Raw genomic sequence first — 13,657 nt, forward strand, 5'->3', positions numbered from 1 at the left:
TTCTGATAAAAAAAATAATTGCAGCCATTAGGAAGTGAAGTGTATCTTCTAATAACAAAACACAAGTGTTTTGACTCACATACTTTCAGTCGTCCAACTGGCACAGTGCTGCCACGCCTCGATTTATCCAGTGTTTCTGGGGCTTGGCCGAAGGGAGTTCAATTGAGAGAACATAGTTGGTTGAGTGGCCAGTAGTGGATAAGACACCTCTTCTTGCACTTGTCTTGTACACAGGGCATGAATAGATGTTCATATGGAGAAATCGGGAACTTTCTCCAGGTTTCAGCCAAATTATAGGTAAAGAATCATGAAGGATTCTTGGAAGTGATTCTCCAATTACCAACGATTCTCTGTCCCATCGAGCACCTTCCAAAAATAAGCCTCTCACATAAGCCCCATCTTCTGGCATTTTCTCCATTGTGTGCTCCTGTTTCATCACCTAGAATGATTAAACCATTGCTTGGTTTTATTTTTAGTCAGAAATGCCTCATTTACATAAAAATTATTTTCATTTGAAAACTCAATTCCTTGCCGCCCCAGACTATGTTTCAAGCTGTTCAAGAAAAACAAAACTCTGCTGCATTTTCTTACCTCAAATTCAAATCCAACGTGGTCAATTGGGATGGTGTATTTTCTGGCATAGTTTTGTAAAACACCGGTCAAAAAGGACTGAGTGAAGAAGAATCCAGAGAGCCAAAAGACTGTGGGCAGCCCATTGGTGACCCAGTCCTGAATATGGAGAGAAAAAACAAATGTAAGAAAAAACCCAAAACCCATTCTGTGGCTTCGCTGTGCCAATACACCAGAAAAGGGATGTCTTTTCAGATACGCACAACGAGATCTAAACCTTGATGGGACCCTCTGGATACTCCGTTGGTTCTGTATTTTTCAGAGACAAAACCTCACAGAAGTCAGTTATTTATGATGATAACAAAAATAATCACTCATTCTGAAACAACCAGAACTCAGTGCTACTGTGAAAGAAATTTCAGAAAGCAGGATAAGCATGTATTTGGTAAGTCTGGATACTAGCCAGCAAAAAAAAGAAATATGATTGAATTTGGATATTTTTATCAATATATCCTCTTTTACAGTCTTGTAAAGACCAATCTCCTAAGATGAAAAATGGCCAAATTCTCTTACAGAGTATCTTCACCGATTGCTGTAATGGCAGTCACTACAGCCAACACATCAGATCCTACTGGAGGAAATTATTCCAGTACAAAGTTGCCAGACAAGGAGATCTGAGGCCAGTATCTTTGTTGGCTATCACAAAGGTGGTAGGAAAAACAAGGGAAGGGCAGAATGTCCCGACACTACTCTAAGACATTTGGAGTCAAAAGAAGCCGATATGGTACTCTGATCCCGCAAACAGGATACCCTGCTGCTTATAGAAATCTTTCAAACACTTCCTTCTGGCTTTCTGCTCTTCTGACTTGGATGAGTTTCCACTACATCTCAGGACCTCAGCTGTGAAAGGTACAGCTGAAATTTTAAGTAATTTAAAGAGAGCACTAAGAACGCAAGGGAAATAACGTAAGGGCGAGTAAAGAATAAAATAACTTGTTCAGAAAGTGTGTGGGAGTGGTGTCAATTTTTATTAAATTTGAGAGAGATTTACAGTCACATATACACAATTTAATAGCACCTGTTACGCACTGTTTCTAAAGCATTCTCACACCTGGTTCAGTAACCTTTGAGCAGGGAAACCATTAAGGCATCAATGTGCAAAGTAAAATGCATCTTCTAGAAATAGAAAAATGGAAACTACCAAATGCAGTGCCTGTTTAGCACCAAAGGATTACCCTCCCAACTCGCCCTGCTGAGCTCATGCTCTTAATGCAGCACATATTTGGTCATGAGTATGTGCAAGAAGTTCACGGTCCAGAGCAACAAGGGTACTGCTGAGGGAAGACGGTACTGATACACATCTTACCTATTCAGCTTTCAACTACCGAGTCCTTAGACCTGTCAGTCTCAGTTTAGCATACCTGAAAAAAGACCAAACGACTGAGAAGATCAGACACATAACTTCCCAGTGGCTTCAGTGATGGATAGGATTTGGCAGCCCACATCGATGGCACTTTTCCTATCAGCATGCTGTTGAAGACATCTTCAAGTTCAGATGACATCAACACTTGGCCTTTAATGGCTTTGCCTAAATTAACGAGGCTGCTCCGAATAACTTCAGTGAGCCTTAAGAGAAAAAAAAAAAGTTATTTTCATCAGATTATTTACTCCTTACTATTTGGCCAAAGACCTCTGCATCCAACTTGAATGAAGGGCCGATCAAAGCTGGTAAATGTTCTGTCAGAAATTCCTTATCTCACCTGAAGTTATCAAAACTCCTATTTAGCTTTGGAAAGGCAAACAAAGTAAAACCACACACAGAGCAATGAAAGATAGTGAAAATTCCCATTCTAGACAAGGGAAATCAAGTGACAAGAGCTTTAAAGGTTGTAACGCTGATTAACATAGTGTGCTGTGAATACTGGGGCCTGGGCACGGCTTAAAAAAAAGAAAGTAGGCTGCCCTACCTCAACACCACAGACTCAAACCAGATTTACATTCATACTTCAAGAATATAGGTGTCTATATTCAGGTCCTCAGATGCAGCTTTCAAGTTTTTTTAAAAGGCTCATCCCAAGCAGAATCCATCACGTTAAGAACAACATATTGTAAAAGGCTTGTAAGTGTTGAAGGCTTGTGAGTGGCAAGCACTGATGGACACAAGCGTATTTCAGTACCAGTAGTGCTGCACAAAACAGAGCCATACCTGTTAAACCGAGTTAGTTCTTGCCTAAGAACTGTATTCATGGATTCTTCATAACGTACCGGGTATACCTTCACAATCTCTGTAACATCAAAGGCACTTGGTAATTTCGATAAAATATCCTGAGCCAAATCTTCAACAGTTTCCTGCAATCACAAGTTTGCAGCGAATGAGGAATTTCCCTTTTTTTCCCTAATTTTTATTCAATAAATTCTACAAAACACCATACATTTTTCTTTTTTTCTGTATAACCACAGAGGTATTTTAGGCCATTTTCCTAAAGGAATAATGCTTACATGCTCCTACTCTCTTTGTGCATCATTCTGTCCATCTCTGCATCTCCCTGCTTGCTCCTTTTCCCTTCTCAATAATTTTAAATTTGTTAGAAATTTCAGTTTAATTTGCAAAAGGCTTTTAGGCAACTTCAAAGGAAACAGGCAACAGGGCAGACAACCACAATCCTACTACGCCCACAGTGAAGGGAAACAAAGTAAGCAGTGTGGGGAGAATGTTGGGAAGACCATGTCAACACTTCAGCCATGAGAGCAGCTTTCCTTACAGCATACTGGACATCCGAGAATGCAATCACTGGACAACCGTGCAGGAATTGAGGCTCCATCAATTCCACTTCTCAAGAATCTACTTGTGTATAAACTACAGGATGTGAAATCTGAGGGGCTTGCATGGTCATTTATCTATGTCTCAAAGGGGCAGGGATTTGGCCTAAGTAGCCTGAGCTGCCAGGACAAGATGAAGGAGAGAAATTCCTAACATTCTCACAGCCAGGTCCCGTGGAGGGGTAGATGACAGTGAGGTCTGTGTCCAAGCAATTCCATTCTGTCAAACTGCTTCCTTTCTTGGTGCCACACAAGTCACACACACAGTTCCTTTTTTACGATGGAACCAGCCAAGGGAAAGCAAAACACTTATCTCAAAACCCATTTGTGAGTAGTAACACAGGCTGGAAGTGCCTTGGAAGCACAAACTCCACCAGGAAGACAACTTTTGCCTCTAATGGGCTTATATTGCTTGCCCGATGGTTAAATGACTTTATAACATCTCCTGGCACTTCGGAACCTGTCCCCTAGTGAAAATGGCAGGGATGGTCATTCCCGCTGCTGGATAGTCAGGCCAGTGCATGAACCTCCACCATGGGAATCTGCAGACTGGAACTAAATGTCATACTTCAAAATTGCCTAGAGACGGGTGTCATTTGAGGTGCTTCACCAGCTGTGATTGTTAGCTGTGCTCTAGCTACAATTCATGATCAAAGTTAAGCACTTCACTCTTATTTTAAAACATGAAATATGAAAAACATTCCTATTCAAACTGCATGTTCTACTCAACCAGGTGGAGTTGTGTGGTATTAACTTACTTGAATTCAAAGTCATTAGGGTATCTTCCATCTTTAAAAGTTTTACTTTAAAAAGTAAAAGTTTTACTTTTTACTGTGCTTCTCTACAGGGACATTCACATCTGCTCCCAAGGCCACAGACGAGAGCTGCTGGGTTACTCCAAGACCTAGGGTATGACAGGTAAGGGCACCTTTCCAGAGGGCAAGTTCACCTTTCTTCACCAGTTACCTGAGGGGACTTGACACCTCCTCCTGCTTCTCTAGGCAAAGTCAGGAGCACTCCACTGAAAAGCTGGCTAGTCTCCTGGTTCTCTTTGGTGATGTCTGCATTTTCATGAAGTCCAAACACTTCAGGGTGTGTGGTAATCGGCAAACTTTGTAGGTATTTGATGTAAGACTGTAAAAGAAACATTTAGATACCAGAAATCATGCAATGATATATTCATAAATGATCAGTAAACCCAACCTGGACAGAACCTTCCCATTTACGAACATGTAAGTTCCCGGGTAAATGCATCTAGGATTTGGCTTACTCAGTCCACAGAGATAAATACAAAGTTTTGAATGGTTCAAAGACCCACCGAGGAGTTGCTCTTACCACCCTCATGTAAGTAGCAAAAGCAAGCAAGAAAAAGGAATGTTCATGAGAAATCTACAGTGAGTACTGGCAGAAGTCACAGAAGAGGGTAGGATGCCATATGTATCACCCCTATAATTGCAAGCTACGGAGATAGGCGGGGTTTGAGCACATTTGTTATCTCTATGCCTCTGGTAGAAGGGAAAAAGGGGATGAAAGTTGAGTATATACCTGCCATTCCACCTCCTTATCCTGATTACTGCTGTCAAGGAAAAAGTGGTTGCAAGACTGTGTAAAGTACCCTGTAAATTCCTGAAGCCTCCTATTGGCTTTTTAGAACTGTACATGGAAACCTGCACAGGGTGGCACTTTGCACCACCGAACATCAGAGTACTGCACGATTACTACATCTCCATTGTGGCATGTTGCATATCAAGTACCAGATTCATGCATAAGAATAATTCTGGCATCGCTCTGTGCTCTCATGTTTTTTATTTTCTATATGTTGTATTCAGCGAAGTACATTGCAGATAAGGGTTTTCCCAATAACTCAGACAGAATTTACATCTGTTATCCTCTCACCTCGTACGGTCCATGTGGTGGTATATAGTAGTCATCTCCAGGTGCAAGCATGTATTTCTCCTGCTCTATATCTTTGCTATAGACTATGGAAATAAGGGACAGGAGAAGACGTCTGTCTTTATCATCTGTTACTCTACCTCCATAGTTACATTCCCCTGGGAAAGGACAAAGAAAACCAGAATGAAAAATTTGAAGTTAATGAACAAGTAAAAATTGCTTTGCAATAATGTATAGCTCCAGGAAGCTGAAGTTCTGACATTCCAGCTCTTCCAAAGTTTTTAGGCCTATACTTCAATTGATTCAATGGAAGTTGGGCACTGTAACACCTTTGGAACTATGGGCCAAATTTGTGTGCCTGGATGATGAAAGGTTGAAGCAACACTGTGAGTTGGTCTGAGAAACTGCTACTCACGTGACGATAAATAATCTCATGTTTTACATGACAGTTCATTTGCTTGAAACTGTCAGGCTTGGGCTTGTTCAGCCTGGAGAAGAGAAGGCTCCGGGGAGACCTTATAGCACTTTCCAGTACCTGAAGGGGGTACAAGGAAGCTGGGGGGGACTTTTTACAAGGGCCTGTAGTGACAGGACAAGGGGGAACGGGTTTAAATTGAAAGTGGGGAGGTTTAGATTAGATATCAGGAAGAAATTCTTCCCGCAGAGGGTGGGGAGGCAGTGGCACAGGTTGCCCAGAGAAGCTGGGGATGCCCCATCCCTGGAAATGTCCAAGGCCAGGCTGGATGAGGCTTGGAGCAACCTGGTCTAGGGGAAGGTGTCACTGCCCATGGCAGGGGGGTTGGAAGTAGATGGACTTTAAGGTCCCTTCCAACCCAAATCATCCTGTGATTCTATGATGATTAGTAAGAATGTTTAGAACTGTCAAAATCTAAACAGTGCTATATAGCTGATCCTTGTCTTGTTCTTTTCATGCAAACTTAACCCAATAACGTATGTATACAGTAGAAAACATGGGGTATGCCATACCCTTGTGTAGAAAGGGTCTGAGAGATTTAAGTAATGAGCAGGAAATGAGGGGAGGTTTACACCAAGACAAAGTACAGAAAACAGCTAAAAGCTCACAGTTCTTACTTTAATCCTGAAATTCTTTTTCATAAAGTTAATCATAGCATTAGCAAAAATGAGAAATTATGTTTATAAGGTTGAAAAAGGAGATGCCAAGAAGCAGCTATCTGATAAAGAGAACTGAATATGCACAGCAACCAGGTTATTTCCACAGGTCAACACCTCCTGCTGCTGAGTATTACCACATCCTGTGGTAAAGTGCCAATGCTTACTGGGTCAGGATCATACTGATGAGCTAAGGTGAAACAGAGGCCATTGACATATACGAAACCAAGACCAGAAGATTTGCTGGACCATTAATAGTTCCTCTAGCTATATATGAGCCAAGACAGCAATGATGTATGAGGGTTTGGGATCCAGCTTGTCTGTATGGGGAAGGCCAAGAAAGTAAACCTCAGTGGAATCCTCTCAGGTTGTCAAGAGCTCATCAGTTCATCCTGTACTGGCTGAAAGTGCCTAGCAAAGTCAACACATGTTAGAGGATGCAATGCCTCTACCTGTTAGGTATGTCAGAGCTCCAAAGGGGACTTCTTCATATTCATTCAGAAACATCTGGATCTGTTGCATACTGATTCTGAGATCAGATTCGTTGAACTCATATGGAATATTCCAACCTGTGTGATTCAGCAGAGATAAACAGGGCAGTGGTGCACTGTACCTATAACCATGCTCAGGAAGTGAAGGTATCGGTACTATGCTGCTACTACAGAGCTGAAGGTAACAGCTGCCAGACAGTACCTCGAAGAATCCCCGGAGTTTACCAGGCTGTCTATTGCACAAGGGAGAATATGACTCTCTAACAATATTATGTTCTAAGGCACTATTACCATCATTCTGTACAATTAAAACATAACCACAGGCATTTTGGCATCGCCCACTTCTGAAAAATTATATTTTACCTGAAGTAGAACAGAGACCTGCTTGGTACTTTCAGATGATCTGTTGCTTGCTGGAGATGATGCAAACAGGAGGTTTAATTCATTGATTGATTTTAATTTCCAATCAATCTCTCCATCTATTAATGCTGTTTGTATATGAGTAACAGTACAATTAAAAACCACACGGGAGCATACTCCAGATAGGTTTTCTGAAGGATTCTCTATAACCCTAGCACAAACCAAAAAACAGGGCTATTGCTAAAACTATCCTTCTTCCCCTGGAGAGCTGGTCCCATTAAGCAGTAGAAGTTGCTTTTGAAAATGATCTCTCACTTACTCATTTATTGCTTTAAAGTAAAAATACAATTTTTGTATCTTCATACTGGTAGTCCAGGGCTTATTTAAACAGCTGCCTATTAAAACAAAAATTGTATTTTTACTTCAAAGCAATAAATGAGTATCTTCATACTGGTAGTCCAGGGTTTATTTAAACAGCTGCCTATTAAAACAAGGACGGTGGCTTTCAGTCAAAATTTTATGTAGAAATTCCTTGTAGAATATTTAGAAATATTTCAAGATTATAAAAAAAGCTGAAGCAAAAATCTTACTAATACATATCTTTTCATTGTTGTGTTATGAACAACACGCTGCAGCTACATACATTTGTTTCACACCAAGAAAACTTCTGCACTAACTTTGATAAAACAAAGTGTACTCATAAATAACAACAGCAGAATTGAAGAAGACATCTTTAACTATGAAAACTTAAAATGGAACTGGATTTGATAGTTAATAAGAACTACAGTAATAAATTAATATTTTAGTAAGCTATGATTTAATGTAACTACTCTATAATAAATTTAGTTGGAAAACTGGTACTTTCTAGTCCTCCCCCAGGGTAATACTTGTAGTATCTTCAAGAGTAGTTTTGCCTGAATAAAAATCCATGCAAATAACAGCTTTTAAACTTCATTATGTTCTGTGGAATACAGACTGCACTCCTGTGATACTGCTACCCGTGATACTGCCTACTTACAGAGAGGGTCCAATAATGCATTTCAAAACTACTGATCTTTTTGAAGTAACCTGCAAAATATTTTAAACCTTACCCAGTGGGCCAAAGCTTCTCCTTTCCTGCACAATAGCATGAAAAAAGCAAAGCCCAAACAGCAGTTTTTGCCACATTTCTGGCTTCTGGCAACTGCTAAAGAACACAGGGTCAGAGATGGGGTCATTAAGGTATGACCGAAGAAGGTTCGCTCTAACTCCTTTTGGAGGCTCGTTCGTCATTTTGATGCCATTCTGGAGGATACTAACAGGAAACCTTTCTGATGGATAACTAGTTAACCACAACCTGAAAAGAATTTTAAAAAGCACATTATCAAAAAATCATCACTATTGACAAATCCTCAATACTGATCCGCAGAAAACTAAGATTTCTTACTTGCCTAACTACAATGGTAACACCTAAATTTGTTTTAAAATGCAGGCATAAAGTAGATCATACTGGACAGGTAGAAAAGATGAGATCCTAATTAGGTATCTTTATTGTATCATGGCACATAAATGATGTGAATGTTATGCTTAGTTGTTCACACAAAAGAAGTTTAATTTCTTTTTACTAGTGTCTTCAGCAAACAAGAAATTGTTCCATTAAAAAGAGCAAAATATTAAAACTCCTACCTGAACATGTCATTGGTATTCTCAGGCACCATAACTTCCTCGCAGATTTTTTCCAAAGCAGGCATCCAGCTGGTTGCAAGATGGCAGTTTTGTAACACTACCCACGTTCCATCAGTAATAGCTTGATAAATCATTTTTGCTGCTATTGGGCCCTGGCCCTGTCCAAGTGAAATAGTTCGAATGCTCGCGCCTCCCATGCCAACATCGTCAGCAAACTTTAGCAAACCTGTGAGGGCAAGTTTCACACATGCAAACAAAGACAAAGTCCATTAGAAAGGAGATCTATGTTGTATTCATCATTTTTATAATGTAAAAAGTAATTAAACAGGCAAAAGTCAATAGATATTTTACTCAATTAAAAAAAAACCACCTCAACAGTCTGGAAGTAGTATCAAATGCTGTATCAGTCCCCGTGTTTCAGGCATATGCTAAAATTCAGGTGTATAAAGTAATACTAAAAAAAAAACCCCAAAACAACTAACCAGGTTAAATGCTTGTCCTCACCCCTAGCCCCGAGTGCTCGGTTCCAGCCAGCACTACAGCTCTCTACTCTCCCTGCTGCATGGGTATAATCGTTCATGGTGGTTGAACTGTAAATTGGATCTTTAGATCTGGTTAAACATAACCCTGCAGCTTTGCCATCAAAACCAGTACCTCCTGGAAATACATCCTTACGGTATGGCCCCGTATTACAATACTTTTGGCAGAAAACCAGGTTTAAAAATAATCTGGGTGGTTATTTTTTAAAGGACATGCAACAGATGTGTTTTCAAGTGTGGTCATATACACCATTTAATTAGTGACTGAGAGGGAGGAAACTTCCTGGAGGAGGGGTTGTAACAAAGACTGAGGCAAGTCCCAAGCACTCACTGAAAGAATTGTAATGCAAGCATAAATTATAAACTGCTCTGGACGTTACAAGCTGCTAGATGCCTAAATTGCTGCTCAGAGACCTAGACATTTAATCATCACTACATTCATTCCACCCTCTAGCAATTTTGCTGTCATTGTATAGGTATGGACAGGTGCAAATGTGTGATATTCCATCATTGCTGTATTGTAGTTTAAAGACACTTTAAAGATCAAATGAAGGGGTCTACACTATTATCAGTTTAGTCACACTGACATTTAACCAGACAGAAAAAGATTTTTAAGTATGAGTCTCACCTGCCATAGGATCAGCACCTGGTGATAATACAAAAATCAAAGGGGCACAACAATTTGAATCACTGTAACTTCTTCCAAGATCAAAAGTTGGTGGTTCAATAAATGTTCTTCCCATATTTTCCACAATGAACTCCTGCACTGCTGGAATAATTTTGTCAGGTCTCAAACATCTGAGAATAACCATGCGATCTAACCCCATCAGTGTGCTCCACGCATCTGGGAAGGCTTCTTCATGGGGTCTTGCAGAGTCATATACGAGTTTCCACTTTGAAAAATTCTCTCTTACATGTTCCATTAGCCCATGGAGGTTTGTCAGACTAGATGCACGTACAAGCTCAGCCCATGATTTGTCAGATAGCCAGTCTGGAGCTGGGTTGGGGTAAGGATTATCAAGAGCAACACCTCCTGTCAGTAGGAAACGCCATACCTCATCATCTATTTGGTCTTTTCCCTTCATAATGCTTGCTGTCAGCAAGAAGGAGAATAACAGCTTATCTTTCTCAAACAACGAACGACAGACATTGTTATAGACGCTTATGGTGAAATGCTCGGTTATGTGTTTAATTCTCTTTTCTAGATTTTCACTCTTTTTGCTTTTAGCAATTGATTGGATGTACAAGTTAATGAACCAAACCAATGAATAGTGGTACATAGGTTCAATGTTTGCTAGATCAGAGATGCAGAAGAAGACAACAGCTGAATGACTAGCAACTGGCTTATACCTCATTCGTGTAGAATCTATTTGCACCTCAGTTACAGAAGCAATTTTTTGTTTTTCAGAGATTTCTTCAGATAACTCTTTGGATGAAGACAAAATATTAATTGCCGTTTCATCTTCTAAGATGTTTCCTTCTGAATTGGAAAGGATCTCTAGGATTTTATCTTCTATTTCCTTTAGCTGCTTCTTGTTGGCTGCACTTTCTATAATCAGTTTATTTTTCTTTTCTTCTAGTTCAGGCTTTTCCTCTGCAGCTACAATTCCAAGAAGTTGATCCTGAAGACCCAAAGGTGTAATCATGAAGTTGAGTAGACAAACTTTCACAGCCACTTCAGGAAGATAATGAGGATTTCTTAAGCAGGTTGTTATGTAAAACCTGAAATCTCTTGAATATTCAATTATATTTTCCCCTAATTTCATGTATTCTACTCCTTGTTGTTTGAATGTTAGCTTTAATAAAATGGGTTCTATGAAAGCATCAAGTTCTTCACCAATATTTTCTAGCAAGACTGGTGTTCCAAGCTGGATAGCATTTTCTAATGTCCTCACATAATGTGTGTCAGTTAATTTGATAACTGACAGCCTGTTAGCTTTCTCCATATTTTTTACCCACTTGTTAGCTTGCCTCTGAGGGTCTATCATTAAAGCCCATTTTCTTGAGTTAGAAACAATTATGCCATTGTCAATAGAAAAAGAATCAACTGGCAATCCAGCAATCTGCCACGCACGGATTTTGACTGGATCGCCTAATGTATTACTTAAGGTAAAATCACTGGAGCATGGTATGTTCTTTTCATTGCAGAGAACCTGCCATTGCTTTTGACATTTGAGACGGTAATCAACAGGAAAGGCTCCCAGATAAGCCACAGTTCCTGATGATAACAACACATCTCCTATAAGGTCTATGTACCGGGTTCTTAAGAATCGTGCAGCTTCTGTCCACCTATCTTTCTCTCCACCAAGACCACTAATTAGCTGTTCAGCTCTCACGAGCTTTTGTGAACAGAGTTCAATATTATTTTCTAATTCTCTCTTCCGGTCATTCATGTTTTCAAACTCATCATTCAAAGCTTGGAGACGATCAACTACCTCCTTAAGTTCTGCTTGTTTTGTTTTTAGCTTCTGCATTTGAATGTCGAGGACTCCTTCCGCAGCTCTCAAACGTTCGCGCTTTGGGGCAACCACTTTCGCAACACGGTCATATACCTCCATGGCTCGCACCCATTTGCACAGTCCTTCGCAGGCAGACGAGACACTTTTTATGACAGCTGGCTGAAAATGTGGATGATCAATAAACCTCTCCCTAATTCTCTTCATTATAGCAGGAGGAATATTATCCTTGTCATACGTCTTCAAGCTCTCAAGGAATTTCAGATCTCCAAGAATTTTTCTAGATGGCCCCCAGTAGTCTTCTATCATTTTACCTACATTGCAAATAAAACTAAAATCAGTTCCAACTGAAAAAATACTTGAAACATAATACGAAGAATTAACATCAAGGATTTGCAACAGAATTTTACTGTGAAATCACTGTTAACTAGCTTGGGAAAATCATTACCCAGAGAAATTCAGACAGGAACTTCACCATCACTAACCCACGTCACATTTAATTACATAATTATTAATTCCAAATCTACCAAGCAAAATAAGGGAAACAAATTACTACAGAGTCTTTCTTAGCATAGTTTACTAGATAAATAGGTAACTATGTGAAAGCATTCCTTCCTAATCTAAGTAGGCAGTTTCTGATGGAAGATATTTATAGAATTCTTATTTTCAATTATGAAGGGTTGAACTGTGGGGGCACATAAGGTAGAAGAAAAGTGAAAGAAAAGTGTCTTTTTTCTTTCCTACCTCGCAAATCCAGTGCAATCCCACAGTACCAACATAAACCACACGGAAAGAGCTCGTTAGAGTAAGCACCTACTGCAGGGATATAGCTAGAATTCTGTCTCCCAGTATAACTGATGGAGTTTGGTAGCAGGGATTAGAGGGGAAAATACAGGTGAATGGTGCAGAGCACATCTCCAGCTTCCAGAGTTCCTCAAGGCAATGCAAATCTCAAGATTGGGTCAAAGCAAGTTGAAGTGAAAACTTTGTGCTGCATACTGGGATCATATTTACAGGGCTCGTACAACAGCGTCAAGCAAGTGCAGTTTGTTACAATGGCAAAAATGCCTCTTAGCTATTCAGTGTAGCTAGAAGTCACTGCTAGAAAAATGCACTTTCAGTGCACGTGACTGCATTCACACCAGCACTTCACTAGTACAACACAGCAGTACCCCAAGTATTCCTAGGGCAGGGATAACAAATACTCCATCTTTACCACTGCCATGTGGATCAGGCTTTCTCTCCGCTTTAGTTCCCTTCATGACACAGATACTCTCCATGACAAGCTTAACAGGACCAGGTGGATTCTGCATGGATTTCACAAGAGAGATATCTGAAGGATTCAGGGTATCAAGAGCTGCAAGTGCTGCCTCCAAAGCTGGCATGGCCTCAGCAAGGTCTCCTTCACATTCGTCCTGTTAAGACATTGGGCAGAAACCTGTAAACCTTCATGCAATACCAAGCTTGCAACCCAATTCCTCGCTCCTGTTCAACCTCAGAGAACCTCTTCTGCTTACTAGTAAACCCACTTTCATAATTTGTCTGCACAGTTTAAGGAGGGAAGGTTTGCAGAGAAATTAGTAACTTCCATGAGCTGAACTGATCACTGGAAAAGCCAGACAAGCTTTCAAGATCAAAGTCTCTCTGGTCTGACAAGGAGAATTAAAATACCAGTTAGAATCAGCTGTTCTTAGTTAAATCTTGCAGTGCTGATCAGGTACAAATGCATTCT

The 13,657-nt window shown here is 40.2% G+C and overlaps 1 protein-coding gene across 1 annotated transcript in view; it reads right to left on the reverse strand.

Moving 5' to 3' along the window:
- Positions 1 to 85: 85 nt before the first annotated feature.
- Positions 86 to 13,657, reverse strand: part of DNAH3 (dynein, axonemal, heavy chain 3) — a gene marked incomplete at its 5' end in the record, with an annotated part of 33,776 nt that continues 20,204 nt past the window's right edge. Inside the window, 11 exons of the mRNA XM_010157366.1 lie at positions 86 to 439; positions 592 to 729; positions 1,992 to 2,196; positions 2,777 to 2,919; positions 4,357 to 4,524; positions 5,287 to 5,441; positions 6,867 to 6,983; positions 8,357 to 8,601; positions 8,931 to 9,156; positions 10,098 to 12,239; positions 13,142 to 13,340. Of these exons, the coding sequence (XP_010155668.1) occupies positions 86 to 439; positions 592 to 729; positions 1,992 to 2,196; positions 2,777 to 2,919; positions 4,357 to 4,524; positions 5,287 to 5,441; positions 6,867 to 6,983; positions 8,357 to 8,601; positions 8,931 to 9,156; positions 10,098 to 12,239; positions 13,142 to 13,340 (4,092 nt within the window). The remainder of the gene's footprint in view (positions 440 to 591; positions 730 to 1,991; positions 2,197 to 2,776; positions 2,920 to 4,356; positions 4,525 to 5,286; positions 5,442 to 6,866; positions 6,984 to 8,356; positions 8,602 to 8,930; positions 9,157 to 10,097; positions 12,240 to 13,141; positions 13,341 to 13,657) is intronic.

Source organism: Eurypyga helias, unplaced genomic scaffold, assembly GCF_000690775.1.
Source record: "Eurypyga helias isolate BGI_N326 unplaced genomic scaffold, ASM69077v1 scaffold2638, whole genome shotgun sequence".
NCBI classification, from domain to species: domain Eukaryota; kingdom Metazoa; phylum Chordata; class Aves; order Eurypygiformes; family Eurypygidae; genus Eurypyga; species Eurypyga helias.